Source organism: Babylonia areolata, chromosome 35, assembly GCF_041734735.1.
Source record: "Babylonia areolata isolate BAREFJ2019XMU chromosome 35, ASM4173473v1, whole genome shotgun sequence".
NCBI classification, from domain to species: Eukaryota; Metazoa; Mollusca; class Gastropoda; order Neogastropoda; family Buccinidae; genus Babylonia; species Babylonia areolata.
Genome location: NC_134910.1, coordinates 10454833 through 10474747, shown reverse-complemented (window position 1 = coordinate 10474747; position 19915 = coordinate 10454833). Strand labels below are relative to the sequence as shown.

Below are 19915 nucleotides of genomic sequence, written 5' to 3'. Positions count from 1 at the left end.
CTGACTGACGACAGTGACGATGAAGATATTGACAAGACAGACTGACGACAGTGACGATGAAGATATTGTCAAGAAAGACTGACGACAATGACGATGAAGATATTGACAAGACAAGCTGACGACAATGACGATGAAGATATTGACAAGACAAGCTGACAACAATGACGATGAAGATATTGTCAAGAAAGACTGACGACAATGACGATGAAGATATTGTCAAGACAGACTGATGACGATGAAGATATTGTCAAGAAAGACTGACGACAATGACGATGAAGATATTGACAAGACAGATTGACGACAATGACGATGAAGATATTGTCAAGAAAGACTGACGACAATGACGATGAAGATATTGACAAGACAAGCTGACGACAGTGACGATGAAGATATTGACAAGAAAGACTGACGACAATGACGATGAAGATATTGACAAGAAAGACTGACGACAGTGACGATGAAGATATTGACAAGAGAGACGAGGACAATGACGATGAAGATATTGTCAAGAAAGACTGACGACAATGACGATGAAGATATTGACAAGAAAGGCTGATGACGATGAAGATATTGTCAAGAAAGACTGACGACAATGACGATGAAGATATTGACAAGAAAGACTGACGACAATGACGATGAAGATATTGACAAGACAGACTGACGACAATGACGATGAAGATATTGACAAGACAGACTGACGACAATGACGATGAAGATATTGACAAGACAGACTGACGACAATAACGATGAAGATATTGACAAGAAAGACTGACGACAATGACGATGAAAATATTGACAAGACAAGCTGACGAGAATTACGATAAAGTATTGTCAAGAAAGACTGACGACAATGACGATGAAGATATTGACAAGACAGACTGACGACAATAACGATGAAGATATTGACAAGAAAGACTGACGACAATAACGATGAAGATATTGACAAGAAAGACTGACGACAGTGACGATGAAGATATTGACAAGACAAGCTGACAACTATAACGATGAAGATATTGACAAGAAAGACTGACGACAGCGACGATGAAGATATTGACAAGAGAGACGAGGACAATGACGATGAAGATATTGACAAGAAAGACTGACGACAGTGACGATGAAGATATTGTCAAGAAAGACTGACGACAATGACGATGAAGATATTGACAAGACAAGCTGACGACAATGACGAAGATATTGACAAGACAAGCTGACGACAATGACGATGAAGATATTGTCAAGAAAGACTGACGACATTGACGATGAAGATATTGTCAAGACAGACTGACGACAATGACGATGAAGATATTGTCAAGAAAGACTGACGACAATGACGATGAAGATATTGTCAAGACAGACCGACGACAGTGTCAATGAAGATATTGTCAAGGCAGACTGACGACAATGACGATGAAGATATTGACAAGAGAGATTGACGACAATGACGATGAAGATATTGTCAAGAAAGACTGACGACAATGACGATGAAGATATTGACAAGACAAGCTGACGACAGTGACGATGAAGATATTGACAAGAGAGACGACGACAATGACGATGAAGATATTGACAAGAAAGACTGACGACAGTGACGATGAAGATATTGACAAGAGAGACGAGGACAATGACGATGAAGATATTGACAAGAAAGACTGACGACAATGACGATGAAGATATTGACAAGAAAGGCTGATGACGATGAAGATATTGTCAAGAAAGACTGACGACAATAACGATGAAGATATTGACAAGAAATACTGACGACAATGACGATGAAGATATTGACAAGACAGACTGACGACAGTGACGATGAAGATATTGACAAGACAGACTGACGACAATGACGATGAAGATATTGACAAGACAGACTGACGAAAATGACGATGAAGATATTGACAAGAAAGACTGACGACAATGGCGATGAAGATATTGACAAGACAGACTGACGACAATGACGATGAAGATATTGTCAAGACAGGCTGACGACAATGACGATGAAAATATTGTCAAGAAAGACTGACGACAATGACGATGAAGTTCTTGACAAGAAAGACTGACGACAATGACGATGAAGATATTGACAAGACTGACGATAGTGACGATGAAGATATTGTCAAGACTGACGACAGCGACGATGAAGATATTGACAGGACAGACTGACGACAATGACGATGAAGATATTGACAAGAAAGACTGACGATAATGACGATGAAGATATTGACAAGGCAGACTGACGATAATGACGATGAAGATATTGACAAGACTGACGACAGTGACGATGAAGATATTGTCAAGAAAGACTGACGACAATGACGATGAAAATATTGACAAGACAAGCTGACGACAATTACGATAAAGTATTGTCAAGAAAGACTGACGACAATGACGATGAAGATATTGACCAGAAAGACTGACAATGACGATGAAGATATTGACAAGACAAACTGACGACAGTGACGATGAACATATTGACAAGAAAGACTGACGACAATAACGATGAAGATATTATCAAGAAAGACTGACGACAATGACGATGAAGATATTGACAAGACAGACTGACGACAATGACGATGAAGATATTGACAAGAAAGACTGACGACAGCGACGATGAAGATATTTACAAGACTGACGATAGTGACGATGAAGATATTGACAAGAGAGACGAGGACAATGACAATGAAGATATTGACAAGAAAGACTGACGACAATGACGATGAAGACGCTGACAAGAGAGACGAGGACAATGACGATGAAGATATTGACAAGAAAGACTGGTGACAGTGACGATGAAGATATTGACAAGAAAGACTGACGACAGTGACGATGAAGATATTGACAAGAAAGTCTGACGATTATAACGATGAAGTTATTGACAAGAAAGTCTGATGTCAGTGACGATGAAGATATTGCCAAGACAGACTGACGACAATGACGATGAAGATATTGTCAAGAAAGACTGACGACAATGATGATGAAGATATTGTCAAGAAAGACTGACGACAATGACGATGAACACGCTGACAAGGAAGACGAGGACAATGACGATGAAGATATTGACAAGAAAGACTGACGACAATGACGATGAAGATATTGACAAGAAAGACTGACGACAATGACGATGAAGATATTGACAAGACAGACCGACGACAGTGTCGATGAAGATATTGTCAAGGCAGACTGACGAGAGTGACGATGAAGATATTATCAAGACAGACTGAAGACAATGACGATGAAAATATTGTCAAGACAGACTGACGACAGCGACGATGAAGATATTGACAAGAGAGACGAGGACAATGACGATGAAGATATTGACAAGAAAGGCTGACGACAATGACGATGAAGATATTGACAAGACAAGCTGACGACAATGACGATGAAAGTATTGTGAAGAAAGACTGACGACAATGACGAAAGTATTGTCAAGAAAGACTGATACGATGAAGATATTGTCAAGAAAGGCTGACGACAGCGACGATGAAGATATTGTCAAGACAGGCTGACGACAATGACGATGAAAATATTGTCAAGACAGACTGACGACAGCGACGATGAAGATATTGACAAGAGAGACGAGGACAATGACGATGAAAATATTGACAAGAAAGACCGACGACAATGACGATGAAGACGCTGACAAGGAAGACGAGGACAATGACGATGAAGATATTGTCAAGAAAGACGAGGAGAATGACGATGAAGATATTGTCAAGAAAGACTGACGACAGTGACGATGAAGATATTGTCAAGAAAGACTGACGACAGTGACGATGAAGATATTGTCAAGAAAGACTGACGACAGTGACGATGAAGATATTGACAAGAGAGACGAGGACAATGACGATGAAGATATTATCAAGACAGACTGACGACAGTGACGATGAAGATATTATCAAGAAAGACTGACGACAATGACGATGAAGATATTGTCAAGAAAGACGAGGAGAATGACGATGAAGATATTGTCAAGAAAGGCTGACGACAGTGACGATGAAGATATTGTCAAGAAAGACTGACGACAGTGACGATGAAGATATTGTCAAGAAAGACTGACGACAATGACGATGAAAATATTGACAAGACAAGCTGACGACAATGACGATGAAATTATTGTCAAGAAAGACTGACGACAATGACGAAAGTATTGTCAAGAAAGACTGATGACGATGAAGATATTGTCAAGAAAGGCTGAAGACAATGACAATGAAGATATTGACAAGACAGACTTACGACAGTGACGATGAAGATATTGTCAAGATAGACTGACGACAGCGACGATGAAGATATTGTCAAGACAGGCTGACGACAATGACGATGAAAATATTGTCAAGAAAGACTGACGACAATGACGATGAAGTTCTTGACAAGAAAGACTGACGATAATGACGATGAAGATATTGACAAGACTGACGATAGTGACGATGAAGATATTGTCAAGACTGACGACAGCGACGATGAAGATATTGACAGGACTGACGATAGTGACGATGAAGATATTGTCAAGACAGACTGACGACAGTGACGATGAAGATATTGTCAAGAGAGACGAGGACAATGACGATGAAGATATTGACAAGAAAGACCGACGACAATGACGATGAAGACGCTGACAAGGAAGACGAGGACAATGACGATGAAGATATTGTCAAGAAAGACGAGGAGAATGACGATGAAGATATTGTCAAGAAAGACTGACGACAGTGACGATGAAGATATTGTCAAGAAAGACTGACGACAGTGACGATGAAGATATTGTCAAGAAAGACTGACGACAGTGACGATGAAGATATTTACAAGAAAGACTGACAATGACGATGAAGATATTATCAAGACAGACTGACGACAGTGACGATGAAGATATTATCAAGAAAGACTGACGACAATGACGATGAAGATATTGTCAAGAAAGACGAGGAGAATGACGATGAAGATATTGTCAAGAAAGACTGACGACAGTGACGATGAAGATATTTACAAGAAAGACTGACAATGACGATGAAGATATTATCAAGACAGACTGACGACAGTGACGATGAAGATATTATCAAGAAAGACTGACGACAATGACGATGAAGATATTGTCAAGAAAGACGAGGAGAATGACGATGAAGATATTGTCAAGACAGACTGACGACAGTGACGATGAAGATATTGTCAAGATAGACTGACGACAGCGACGATGAAGATATTGTCAAGAAAGACTGACGACAATGACGATGAAGACGCTGACAAGGAAGACGAGGACAATGACGATGAAGATATTGACAAGAATGACGAGAGTGACGATGAAGATATTGACAAGAAAGACTGACGACAATGACGATGAAGATATTGACCAGAAAGACTGACGACAGTGACGATGAAGATATTGACAAGACAAACTGACGACAGTGACGATGAAGATATTGACAAGAAAGACTGACGACAATAACGATGAAGATATTATCAAGAAAGACTGACGACAATGACGATGAAGATATTGTCAAGAAAGACAGACGACAGTGACGATGAAGATATTGACAAGAAAGACCGACGACAATGACGATGAAGATATTGTCAAGACAGACTGACGACATTGACGATGAAGATATTGTCAAGAAAGACGAGGACAATGACGATGAAGATATTGACAAGAAAGACCGACGACAATGACGATGAAGATATTGACAAGAAAGACTGACGACAATGACGATGAAGATATTGACAAAACAGACTGACGACAATGACGATGAAGATATTGACAAGAAAGACTGACGACAATGACGATGAAGATATTGACAAGAAAGACTGACGACAGTGACGATGAAGATACTGACGAGAAAGACTGACGACAACGACGATGAATATATTTACAAGAAAGACTGACGACAATGACGATGAAGATATTGTTAAGAAAGTCTGACGACAATAACGATGAAGATATTGACAAGAAAGACTGACGACATTGACGATGAAGATATTGACAAGAAAGACTGACGACAATGACGATTAAGATATTGACAAGAAAGACTGACGACAATAACGATGAAGATATTGTTAAGAAAGTCTGACGACAATGACGATGAAGATATTATCAAGACAGACTGACGACAGTGACGATGAAGATATTATCAAGACAGACTGACGATGGTGACGATGAAGATACTGACGAGAAAGTCTGACGACAATAACGATGAAGATATTGTCAAGAAAGACGGACGACAGTGACGATGAAGATATTGACAAGAAAGACTGACGACAACGACGATGAAGATATTGTCAAGAAAGACTCACGACAATGACGATGAAGATATTGACAAGACAGACGACAGTGTCGATGAAGATATTGTCAAGACAGACTGACGACAGTGACGATGAAGATATTGACAAGAAAGACAGACGACAATGACGATGAAGATATTGACAAGACCAGCTGACGACAACGACGATGAAGATATTGACAAGAAAATCTGACGACAATAAGGATGAAGATATTTACAAGAAAGACTGACGACTATAAGGATGAAGATATTGACAAGAAAGACTGACGACTATAAGGATGAAGACATTGTCAAGAAAGACTGACGACAATGACGATGAAGATATTGACAAAACAGACCGACGACAATGACGATGAAAATATTGTCAAGAAAGACTGACCACGATAACGATGAAGATATTGACAAGAAAGACTGACGACAGTGATGATGAAGATATTGACAAGACAAGCTGACGACAATGACGATGAAAGTATTGTCAAGAAAGACTGATGACGATGAAGATATTGTCAAGAAAGGCTGAAGACAATGACAATGAAGATATTGACAAGACAGACTGACGACAGTGACGATGAAGATATTGTCAAGAAAGAATGAGACAATGACGATGAAGATATTATCAAGACAGACTGACGACAATGACGATGAAGATATTGACAAGAAAGACTGACGACAATAACGATGAAGATATTGACAAGAAAGACTGACGACAATGACGATGAAGATATTGACAAGAAAGACTGACGACAATGACGATGAAGATATTGACAAGACCAGCTGACGACAGTGACGATGAAGATATTGACAAGAAAGACTGACGACAATGACGATGAAGATATTGACAAGAAAGACTGACCACGATAACGATGAAGATATTGACAAGAAAGACTGACCACGATAACGATGAAGATATTGACAAGAAAGACTGAGGACAATGACGATGAAGATATTGACAAGAAAGACTGACGACAGTGACGATGAAGATATTGACAAGAGAGACGAGGACAATGACAATGAAGATATTGTCAAGAAAGACTGACGACAATGACGATGAAGATATTGTCAAGAAAGACTGATGACGATGAAGATATTGTCAAGAAAGACTGACGACAATGACGATGAAGATATTGACAAGAAAGACTGACGACAGTGACGATGAAGATATTGACAAGACTGACGACAATGACGATGAAGATATTGACAAGAAAGACTGACGACAGTGACGATGAAGATATTGACAAGAGAGACGAGGACAATGACGATGAAGATATTGACGAGAAAGACTAGCGACATGACGATGAAACTGCTGACGAAAAAGACGACAACAGTGAAAGATGGTTGGTGCTGATGTGAACGACTGGCGGCAATGATGCTCACGAGAAAGACGATGACTTCTTCTTTTTCTTCTTCTGCGTTCACTCGTATGCACACGAGTGGGCTTTTACGTGTATGACCGTTTTTACCCCGCCATGTAGGCAGCCATACTCCGTTTTCGGGGGTGTGCATGCTGGGTATGTTCTTGTTTCCATAACCCACCGAACGCTGACATGGATTACAGGATCTTTAACGTGCGTATTTGATCTTCTGTTTGCATATACACACGAAGGGGGTTCAGGAACTAGCAGGTCTGCACATATGTTGACCTGGGAGATCGTAAAAAATCTCCACCCTTTACCCACCAGGCGCCGTCACCGTGATTCGAACCCGGGACCCTCAGATTGATAGTCCAACGCTTTAACCACTCGGCTATTGCGCCCGTCAGACGATGACAATAACGATGGAGACGCTGACGACAAAGACGCCAACAACGATGGTTGTGCTCACGAGACAAACAACGACAACGACAACGACGATTATGATGCTGACTAGAAAGACGACGATAATTACGACGATCACGCTGACTGAGAAAGACTGACGACAACAATTACGATGACGATGACGACAACATTGGTGGTGCTGACGAGGAAGACGACGACAATAGACGATGATTGTGCTGACGAGAAAGACTGACGACAATAATGACGATGACGCTGACGAGAAAAACCGACGACAATAACGATGAAGACGCTGACGACAAAGACGCCAACAACGATGGTTGTGCTCACGAGAAAAAACAACGACGACAACGACAACGACGATTATGATGCTGACTAGAAAGACGACGATAATGACGACGATCACGCTGACCAGAAAGACTGACGACAACAATGACGATGACGATGACGATGACGACAACAATGGTGGTGCTGACGAGAAAGACTGACGACAATAACGATGAAGACGCTGACGACAAAGACGCCAACAATGGACGATGGTTGTGCTCACGAGACAAACAACGACAACGACAACGACGATTATGATGCTGACTAGAAAGACGACGATAATGACGACGATCACGCTGACCAGAAAGACTGACGACAATGACTGATGATGAAGACGCTGACTGAGAAAGACTGACGACAACAATGACGATGACGATGACGTTGACGATGACGACAACAATGACGATGACGATAACGATGACGATGTCTGACGCCAGGGAGCAGTGGTTGGGGGTGTTCTGGGTCTGGCTCTCCCGCTGTGGATCAGCATCGGTTCCTACAGCCTGAACCGACATGTCGATCTCCTCGATTTCCCCAACGACAGCTGTGTGTCCCCCGAAACAACCACCATCACCAGCATGTACCCTGGCAACTTCTCCACCACTAGCATGTACCCTGTCAACTTCACCTCCAGCATGTACCCTGCCAACTTCACTACAACTAGTATGTACCCTGCCAACTTCAGCACCACCAGCATGTACCCTGCCAACTTCAGCACCAGCAGCATGTACCCGACCTTCAACACCAGTATGTACCCCGACAACAACACCGTCACCACTGCACTGGCTTCCTCCTCTTCGCAGGAAGTGTGAGTGGTTTTTAGTAGTAGTAGTAGTAGTAGTAGTGGTAGTGGTAGCAGTAGTAGTAGGTATGTGTGATAGTCAGTCGTGTTCGACTATGACCATCAGAACAGTAGTAGTAGTAGTAGTAGGTATGTGTGATGGTCAGTCATGTTCGACTATGACCATCAGAACAATAGTAGTGGTAGTAGGTATGTGTGATAGTCAGTCGTGTTCGACTATGACCATCAGAACAATAGTAGTAGTAGCAGTAGTAGTAGGTATGTATGATAGTCAGTCGTGTTCGACTATGACCATCAGAACAATAGTAGTAGTAGTAGTAGTAGTAGTAGGTATGTGTGATAGTCAGTGGTGTTCGACTATGACCATCAGAACAATAGTAGTAGTAGTAGTAGTAGGTATGTGTGATAGTGGTGTTCGACTATAACCATCAGAACAGTAGTAGTAGTAGTAGTAGTAGTAGGTATGTGTGATAGTCAGTGGTGTTCGACTATGACCATCAGAATAGTAGTAGTAGTAGTAGTAGTGGAAGTAGGTATGTGTGATAGTCGTGTTTGACTATGACCATCAGAACAGTAGTAGTAGTAGTAGTAGTAGCAGCAGCAGTAGTAGTAGTAGCAGTAGTAGTAGGCATGTGTGATAGTCAGTCGTGTTCGACTATGACCTTGTACTGTATTGTATTGTATTGTATTGTATTGTATTTCTCTTTTTTGTCACAACAGATTTCTCTGTGTGAAATTCGGGCTGCTCCCCCCAGGGAGAGCGCGTCGCTAAACTACAGCGCCACCCATTTTTTTGTATTTTTTCCTGCGTCCATGTTTTATTTGTTTTTCCTATCGAAGTGGATTTTTCTACAGAATTTTGCCAGGAACAAACCTTTTGTTGCCGCGAGTTCTTTTACGTGTGCTAAGTACATGCTGCACACGGGACCTCGGTTTATCGTCTCATCCGAATGACTAGCGTCTAGACCACCACTCAAGGTCTAGTGGAGGGGGAGAAAATATCGGTGGCTGTGCAGTGATTCGAACCAGCGCGCTCAGATTCTCTCGCTTCCTAGGCGGGCGCGTTACCTCTAGGCCATCACTCCACTGTATTTTTCATATCATAATTATATATAAGAAGCGATATTTTCTCCCCTTCTACTAGACCTTGAGTGGTGGTCTGGACGCTAGTCATTCCGATGAGACGATAAACCGAGGTCCCGTGTGCAGCATGCACTTAACGCACGTTAAAGAACCCACGGCAACAAAAGGGTTGTTCCTGGCAAAATTGTATAGAAAAATCCACTTCGATAGGAAAAACAAATAAAACTGCACGCAGGGGGAAAAAAAGAGGGGGGGGGGGGGGGTTGGGGGGGGGGGGGCTGAAGTGTAGCGACGCACTCTCCCTGGGGAGAGCAGCCCGAATTTCACACAGAGAAATCTGTTGTGACAAAAAAAAAAAAAAGAAATACAATACAATACAACACAAGGTAAGTGACCGTTGTTGTCCAGTGTATGTGTGAATGTGTGTGTTCATGTTTTACATTTATTTGCTTATTTATCATCATTGTTATCTTATTTATTTATTTATTTTTTTTTTTTTTTATTATCATTATTACTACTGCCTTTTTATAATTATTATTTATTTATTTTTGTAAGCTTATATATTATTTATTCACCTTTTTTTTTCTCCCCCCCCCCCCCCCACTCAAGGCCTGACTAAGCGCGTTGGGGTTACGTTGCTGGCCAGGCATCTGCTTGGCAGATGTGGTGTAGCGTATATGGATTTGTCCTAACGCACAATGACGCCTCCTTGAGCTAATGAAACTGAAACTGAAACTGAAACTGTTGTCCTAGTGACCACTGGTTGTTGTGCAGGTCCGGGTTGGACGTGCTGTACACGGTGTCCTACATGTGGTACCCTTCCATCGGCGCTGCCACCGTCGTTGTTATCGGCCTCATCGTCAGCTTCATCACTGGTGAGTCACTGTGAGTCCTCGAGCATACATTCTTTTCTTTCTTTCTTTCTTTCTTTCTTTCTTATTTTTTTCTGTCGTTCCTTCTTTCTTTCTTTGTGTCTGTCTTTCTTTCTTTCGTTCGTTCTTTCGTTAGTTCGTTCTTTATTTGTTTGTATATCTATTCATTCATTTGTTTATCCATCTGTCTAATTTTCTATTGCTTTATTACTTTATTTATATATTTACTTATTCTTTCATTTATTTCTTTTTTCTTCTTCTTCTGTGTTCGTGAGCTGCAACTCCCACGTTCACTCGTATATGCGCGAGTGGGCTTTTACGTGTATGACCGTTTTTACCCCGCCATGTAGGCAGCCATACTCCGCTTTCGGGGGTATTTATTTCTTTTTATTACTTTGATTATTTATTAATGTATGCACTAATCTGTGCATTTATCTATTTATTTATTTGTTTATTTCTTTATTATTTATTTATTTATTTATTATTTATTTATTTATCTATCTATTCTTCATGCATTTATCTATTCATTCATTTATCTTCTGCTTCTTTTTACTTTTCTTGCCGCACGTCTCATCTGTTGCCCAGCTTGAAGCAAGGAAGGGTGTTTCCAATCAGTGATAACAATGGTGCTGCTTTTGATGATGGTGTTAATAACAACTATGACAATACTGATGATGATTACGATGATGATGATGATGATGATGATGACGACGACGACAGTGATGCTAATAGCAGCAGCTGTAACGATGCCGATGGTTACGGTTGTCGTGATGATAACAGCAGCAAGTGATGGTGATGGGGATGGTCACTATGATAAAGATGATGCTGATAACAGCGACAACAGCGACAACAGCTGATGACGATGACGCTACTTCTGCTGCTCCTGTTTCATCTACTGTTATAGAAGCTGCTGCTGCTGATGATGATGATGATGATTTTGCTGTTTTATGGTTGTTACTGTTGATGTCCTTATGGCGATGATTGATTGATCGATTAATTGTTATGTGTGTTGATTATTGATGTGTCATTATTTACTTTTTTTTTGGTTGTAGAGTTGTTGTTGTTGTTGTTATTATTCTTCGTCGTTGTCGTCGTCGAATTGTTGTTGCTGTTGTTGCTGTCATTATCATTATTATTATTATTATTATTATAATCAGTAGTAGTAGTAGTAGTGTTATTATAGTGATTATCATGATTATTATTATTATTATTGTTGTTATTATCATCATTTTTGACTCACCTGTGTAAACAAAGTGAGTCTATGTTTTAACCCGGTGTTCGGTTGTCTCTGTGTGTGTGTGTGTGTGTGTGTGTGTGTGTCCGTGGTAAACTTTAACACTGACATTTTCTCTGCAAATACTTTGTCAGTTGACACCAAATTTGGCATCAAATTAGGAAAAATTCAGTTCTTTCCAGTCATCTTGTTTAAAACAATATTGCACCTCTGGGATGGGCACAAAAAAAAGAAGCCCAATTATATGCAAACTGCATTTACTGTTATATTTATAGTTTTTGTATTCTCTAACCTTGGCACTTTGACCTCTTATTCTGACACAACAACAAGAGGAGTCATTATTATCATTTTTTGTTCAAACAGGAACTTCTTTTGCTAAGCATGGAATTTTTATTTATTTTGCAAACGTTTTGGTGGAGATAGTAAAAAGGGAAATTACTCTGTAATTAATGCTAGGGGACTTAATTTATCACAAGTGAGTCTTGAAGGCCTTGCCTCTCTTGTTTTTTCTTGTTATCAAGACACAGCCATGACTGTTCTGAAGGTGGTATCTGCACGGTCTGTGTATTAACATCGCAGGTCCCGTGAGTGTTCTTGTTCTGAAGATGTATTTGTATTTGTATTTCTTTTTATCACAACAGATTTCTCTGTGTGAAATTCGGGCTGCTCTCCCCAGGGAGAGCGCGTCGCTATACTACAGCGCCACCCTTTTTTTCTTTTTTCTTTTTTTCTCCTGCGTGCACTTTTATTTCTTTTTCCTATCGAAGTGGATTTTTCCTACAGAATTTTGCCAGGAACAATCCCTTTGTTGCCGTGGGTTCTTTTACGTGCGCTAAGTGCATGCTAAGCACACGGGACCTCGGTTTATCGTCTCATCCGAATGACTAGCGTCCAGACCACCACTCAAGGTCTAGTGGAGGGGGAGAAAATATCGGCGGCTGAGCCGTGATTCGAACCAGCGCGCTCAAATTCTCTCGCTTCCTAGGCGGACGCGTTACCTCTAGGCCATCACTTCACATGTATCATCTGCGTCGTCTGTATATATTAGGGTGTGAAGGGGGAGGTGGGAACGAGGACTGTCATGGGTAATTGGGTGGTTTTCAATGTTCAGGTGCGTGAGCGTATTCTCGTTCGTACATCCGTGTGACGGGCGCAATAGCCAAGTGGTTAAAGCGTTGGACTGTCAATCTGAGGGTCCCGGGTTCGAATCACGGTGACGGCGCCTGGTGGGTAAAGGGTGGAGATTTTTACGATCTCCCAGCTCAACATATGTGCAGACCTGCTTAGTGCCTGAACCCCCTTCGTGTGTATATGCAAGCAGAAGATCAAATACACACGTTAAAGATCCTGTAATCCATGTCAGCGTTCGGTGGGTTATGGAAACAAGAACATACCCAGCATGCACACCCCCGAAAACGGAGTATGGCTGCCTACATGGCGGGGTGTCCAAAACGGTCATACACGTAAAAGCCCACTCGTGTGCATACGAGTGAACGCAGAAGAAGAGGAATTACATCCGTGTGCAGGGATGAAGGGTGTGGGGGTGGTGGGGTGGGGATTGAGGGGGTGGGGGGGGGGGGGGGGGGGGAGCGGGGAACGAAACATAAAGCGCTTCGAACAGTGTTTCTGGGGAGGAGACGCACTGTATTGGATGTCTATCTATCATTATCATTATCATCATCATCATTATTATATCATCCCAGGTCCCATGAGTGTGGACGAGGTGGACCCCAAGTACCTGATCCCTCTGTTTGACCGTCTCTTCTGCTGCCTCCCTGCTTCGTTGAGGAGGAAGCTGCGCTGTGACAGAGACTTCCCCAAGCCAGAGGTAGATACTGTATAAACTGCCTTTGTGCAGACCACACACACACACACACACACACACACACACACACACACACACACACACACACACACACACAAAGCAGGTCTCCAGTCTATGACATTAACGAGACTTCCCTTTTCCACTCATAAACAGAACGGATAACATTATTGTTTTGCACCCAAGCAGGCCAGCTATTTTTTTCGTGTTCTCCCCCCCCTCTCTCTCTCTCTCTCTCTCTCTCTCTCTCAGATTACCACTATCTATCAGAGGGGGGAAATTACCCTGCAAGGCTTGTATCCAGCACAGCGGCAGATAAGTAATTAAGGGGGGATAATGGAAGCATGGAGATCGCCACTGAGTCTGGTTTCCTCAGGAGAGAGAAAGAAAAATAAAATGATTCTTATAAAAAAAATTTTTTTTTTAAAAGACTGCCTTTGCAAGCGACCATCTCTCTTTGCATAATTTTAACCCAAAAGTTAGGGGTGGGGGGATGGATGTTTTCTGGGTACTTTACTATTTCCGGGTGCCCATTAACAGAGACTTTTCCAAACCAGAGGTAGATATTGTAAACTCCCTTGCAAGCGCCCACCCCTACAAATCTAACCCTAAAATTTTGGGGGAATGGGTGTTTTCAGGGTACATTACTCTTTCCGGGTGCCCAATAAGAGAGACTTTCCCAAAGCAGAGGTAGATATTGTAAACTGCCTTGCGAGTGACCATCTCTCTTTGCATAATTTTCACCCAAAAGTTCATGGGTGGGTGTGGAGGGATGGATGTTTTCTGGGTACTTTACTCTTTCCGGGTGCCCATTAACAGAGACTTTCCCAAAGCAGAGGTAGATATTGTAAACTCCCTTGCAAGCGCCCACCCCTACAAATCTAACCCTAAAATTTTGGGGGATGGATGTTTTCTGGGTACTTTACCCATCTCGGGTGCCCAGTGATAGAGACTTTCCCAAACCAGAGGTAGATACTGTATAAACTGCCTTGAAAGTGACCATCTCTCTTTGCATAATTTTCACCCAAAAGTTGGAGTGGGGGTGGGGGGATGGGGGGGGGGATGTTTTCTGGGTACTTTACTCTTTCCGGGTGCCCAATAAGAGAGACTTTCCCAAAGCAGAGGTAGATATTGTAAACTGCCTTGCGAGTGACCATCTCTCTTTGCATAATTTTCACCCAAAAGTTCGGGGGTGGGGTGATGGGTTTCTGGGTACTTTACTCTTTGCGGGTGCCCAATAACAGAGACTTTCCCCAAGCCAGAGGTAGATATTGTATAAACTGCCTTTGCAAGCGACCATCCCTCTTTGCATAATTTTCACCTAAACGTTAGGGGTGGGGAGATGGGTGTTTTCTGGGTACTTTACCCTTCTCGGGTGCCCTGTGACAGAGACTTTCCCCAAGCCAGAGGTAGATACTGTATAAACTGCGTTTGCAAGTGACCATCCCTCTTTGCATAATTTTCACCCAAAAGGTAGGGGGTGGGGGGGTGGGATGGGTGTTTTCTGGGTACTTTACTCTTCGCGGGTGCCCAATAACAGAGACTTCCCCAAGCCAGAGGTAGATACTGTACAAACTGCCTTTGCAAGCGACCATCCCTCTTTGCATAATTTTCACCCAAAAGGTAGGGGGGGGGGGGGGGATGGGTGTTTTCTGGGTACTTTACTCTTCGCGGGTGCCCAATAACAGAAACTTTCCCAAGCCAGAGGTAGATATTGTATAAACTGCCTTTGCAAGCGACCATCCCTCTTTGCATAATTTTCACCTAAACGTTAGGGGTGGGGAGATGGGTGTTTTCTGGGTACTTTATCCTTCTCGGGTGCCCAGTGACAGAGACTTCCCCAAGCCAGAGGTAGATACTGTATAAACTGCCTTTGCAAGCGACCATCCCTCTTTGCATAATTTTCACCCAAAAGTTAGGGGTGGGGGGATGAATGTTTTCTGGGTACTTTACTATTTCCGGGTGCCCATTAACAGAGACTTTCCCAAAGCAGAGGTAGATATTGTAAACTCCCTTGCAAGCGCCCACCCCTACAAATCTAACCCTAAAATTTTGGGGGATGGATGTTTTCTGGGTACTTTACCCATCTCGGGTGCCCAGTGATAGAGACTTTCCCAAACCAGAGGTAGATACTGTATAAACTGCCTTGAAAGTGACCATCTCTCTTTGCATAATTTTCACCCAAAAGTTGGAGTGGGGGGATGGGGGGTGGTGGTGGATGTTTTCTGGGTACTTTACTCTTTCCGGGTGCCCAATAAGAGAGACTTTCCCAAAGCAGAGGTAGATATTGTAAACTGCCTTGCGAGTGACCATCTCTCTTTGCATAATTTTCACCCAAAAGTTCATGGGTGGGTGTGGAGGGATGGATGTTTTCTGGGTACTTTACTATTTCCGGGTGCCCATTAACAGAGACTTTTCCAAACCAGAGGTAGATATTGTAAACTCCCTTGCAGGCACCCACCCCTACAAATTTCACCCTAAAGTTTTTGGGGGAATGGGTGTTTTCAGGGTACTTTACCGTTCGCGGGTGCCCAGTGACAGAGACTTTCCCAAGCCAGAGTTCGATACTGTATAAACTGCCATGCAAGTGAACCATCCCTCTTTGCATAATTTTCACCCAAAAGTTGGGGGGGGGGGGCGGCGTGGGGGAGGGGGGGTTCTGGATACTTTACCCTTTGCGGAGTGATACAAAGTAAAAGAATATCTTATTATCTTTAAAAGAGAAATTAATTCCTTCGTTGATTAAAAAAAAAAGGCAACAAATTAAAGACAGAGGCATTTCATCTGATAGAACAACACAAGTTTTCCTTTTTGATGAAATGAAAACACGGGTTCATAAACGCATCCTTTAACACCATGTAATCTCATACGATACATTTTATGCCCAGGTGGCTCGGTTGTTTAATTACCACCTTTTAGAGAGAAAAAAAAAAGTAGATAAAATTGAAAGACAATAAGAAAGAGGCACACACAGAGATAGACAGAGAGAGCATATATATATATATATATATATATATATATGTATGTGGGGGTGGGGTGTAAAAATAGATATATAGACAGACAGACAGACAGACTGATAGATAGATATTAGTGAGAGACAGACAGACGGACATGGTGAAAGAGGTAAAAGGTACAGAGACAAACGGACAGACAGACACTCGAACAGAGACAGACAGACAGACAAGACGCACAGTACCCAATAATAAAAACGAACCCCCCCACCCCTCCACCCCCCACCCGCCCCAAAAAAAAATCAAACACTATAACATACAGAGACGATATGTTGCAGGACATCAAAGCCGAGGAGACCTTAGAAGTTTCAGCGATCGGCGACACCGTCCCCCCTCCTCCAAGCTACGACAAAATATACCCTCCCAAAGTGGCCGACACTCCAATCTCCACCATCTCCAACGGTGTGGACGCGACCAGTGCTGACCAGCCAGAGCTGAGGGCGAACGCGAACGCAGAGACAGAAACCACTCATTTTTGAAAAGCTGGTAGTCTTTTTTTTTTTTTTTTTTTGACTCACTTGTGTAAACAAAGTGAGTCTATGTTTTAACCCGGTGTTCGGTTGTCTGTGTGTGTGTGTGTGTCTGTGTGTGTGTGTGTGTCTGTGTGTCCGTAGTAAACTTTAACACTGACATTTTCTCGGCAAATACTTTGTCAGTTGACACCAAATTTGGCATAAAAATAGGAAAACTTCAGTTCTTTCCAGTCATCTTGTTTTAAAAAAATATTGCACCTCTGGGATGGGCACAAAAAAAATTTTTTTAAAAGAAGCTTGATTATATGCAAACTGCATTTACTGTTATATTTATATTTTTTGTATTCTCTAAACTTGGCACTTTGACCTCTTATTCTGACCCAACAACAAGAGGAGTCATTATTATCATTTTTTTGTTCAAACAGGAACTTCTTTTGCTAAGCATGGAATTTTTATTTATTTTGCAAACGTTTTGGTGCAGATAGTAAAAAAAGGGAAATTACTCTTTAATTAATGCTAGGGGACTTAATTTATCACAAGTGAGTCTTGAAGGCCTTGCCTCTCTTGTTTTTTTTTTCATTCTTTCATTCTTACTTTGTGGAGTGATGGCCTAGAGGTAACGCGTCCGCCTAGGAAGCGAGAGAATCTGAGCGCGCTGGTTCGGAATCACGGTTCAGTCGCCAGGAATCCCCCCCCCCCCCCACCCTCCACTCCCCTCCACTAGACCTTGAGTGGTGGTCTGGATGCTAGTCATTCGGATGAGACGTTAAATCAAGGTCCCGTGTGCAGAATGCACTTAGTGCACGTTAAAGAACCCACGGCAACAAAATGGTTGTCCCGGGGAAAAAAAATTTCTGTAGAAAAATCCACTTCGATAGGAAAACAAATATGAAAAAAAAACCTGCATGCAGGAAAAAATATTTAAAAAAAAAAATATGAGTGGCGCTCTTAGTGTAGCGACGCGCTCTCCCTGGGGAGAGCAGCCCGAACTTCACACAGAGAAATATGTTGTGACAATACAATACAATACAATACAATACAATACAATACAATACAATACAACACAATACAATACAATACAATACAATACCATACAATACAATACCATACAATACAATGCCATACAATACCATACCATACAATACAATACAATACAATGCCATACAATACCATACCATACAATACAATACAATACAATGCCATACAATACAGTACATCTCTGCGTTATGATGACAAAAAAAACATGTACGGCCTTTCCTCGCTTCGCCTCGAAGGAAAGGAAAAGTGTTTTTTTTTTTGCGTGATTTCTCCGCCATACATACTGATGATTGTAGAACGCCTTGGAGTCTTTTGTTAGCTCCATGGTCGATTTTTTTTTTTTTTTTTTAGAGCGTTTTAAAATTTTAAACGATAGCTTACTTAGATCACTGTTTCACCTGTCTGTGATTATAACTGACGATCGATCTAAATCTCATTATCTCTTCTCTTTTTTTTCTTTTTTTTCTTTTTTCTCAAGGCCTGACTAAGCGCGTTGGGTTACGCTGCTGGTCAGGCATCTCTGCTTGGCAGATGTGGTGTAGCGTATATGGTTTTTGTCCGAACGCAGTGACGCCTCCTTGAGCTACTGAAACTGCTGAAACTGTCTGGATCAATCGAAATCGCTGTATAGCTCCATGGTCGTTTATTTTTTTTTTTTTTTTTTTTTTTTAGAGCGTTTTAAAATTTTAAACGATAGCTTACTTAGATCACTGTCTCATCTGTCCGTGTTTATAACTGACGATCGATCTAAATCTCATTATCTCTTCTCTTTTTTTTCTTTTTTTTCTTTTTTCTCAAGGCCTGACTAAGCGCGTTGGGTTACGCTGCTGGTCAGGCATCTCTGCTTGGCAGATGTGGTGTAGCGTATATGGTTTTTGTCCGAACGCAGTGACGCCTCCTTGAGCTACTGAAACTGCTGAAACTGTCTGGATCAATCGAAATCGCTGTATAGCTCCATGGTCGAATTTTTTTTTTTTTTTTTTTTTTAGAGCGTTTTAAAATTTTAAACGATAGCTTACTTAGATCACTGTCTCATCTGTCCGTGTTTATAACTGACGATCGATCTAAATCTCATTGTCTGGATCAATCGAAATCGCTGTATACGTCTTGTCAGTTTAACTAATGCTTGCCCAGTAGTGATCAAACATGATGTTTTTAACCCCGATCGTGAGAAACAAACCAACAAACAAACAAAAACAACAACAACACTACAGGAACAGAATG

At 41.7% G+C, this 19915-nt stretch overlaps 1 protein-coding gene across 1 annotated transcript in view; it reads left to right on the top strand.

The window, feature by feature from the left end:
• LOC143277797 (sodium-coupled monocarboxylate transporter 1-like) overlaps positions 1-19915 on the top strand; it is a 64917-nt gene that overhangs the window by 25328 nt on the left and 19674 nt on the right. Inside the window, exons 13-16 of the mRNA XM_076582700.1 lie at positions 8794-8993; positions 11016-11126; positions 14061-14175; positions 17459-17620. Coding sequence (XP_076438815.1) covers positions 8794-8993; positions 11016-11126; positions 14061-14175; positions 17459-17620 — 588 coding nt within the window. The remainder of the gene's footprint in view (positions 1-8793; positions 8994-11015; positions 11127-14060; positions 14176-17458; positions 17621-19915) is intronic.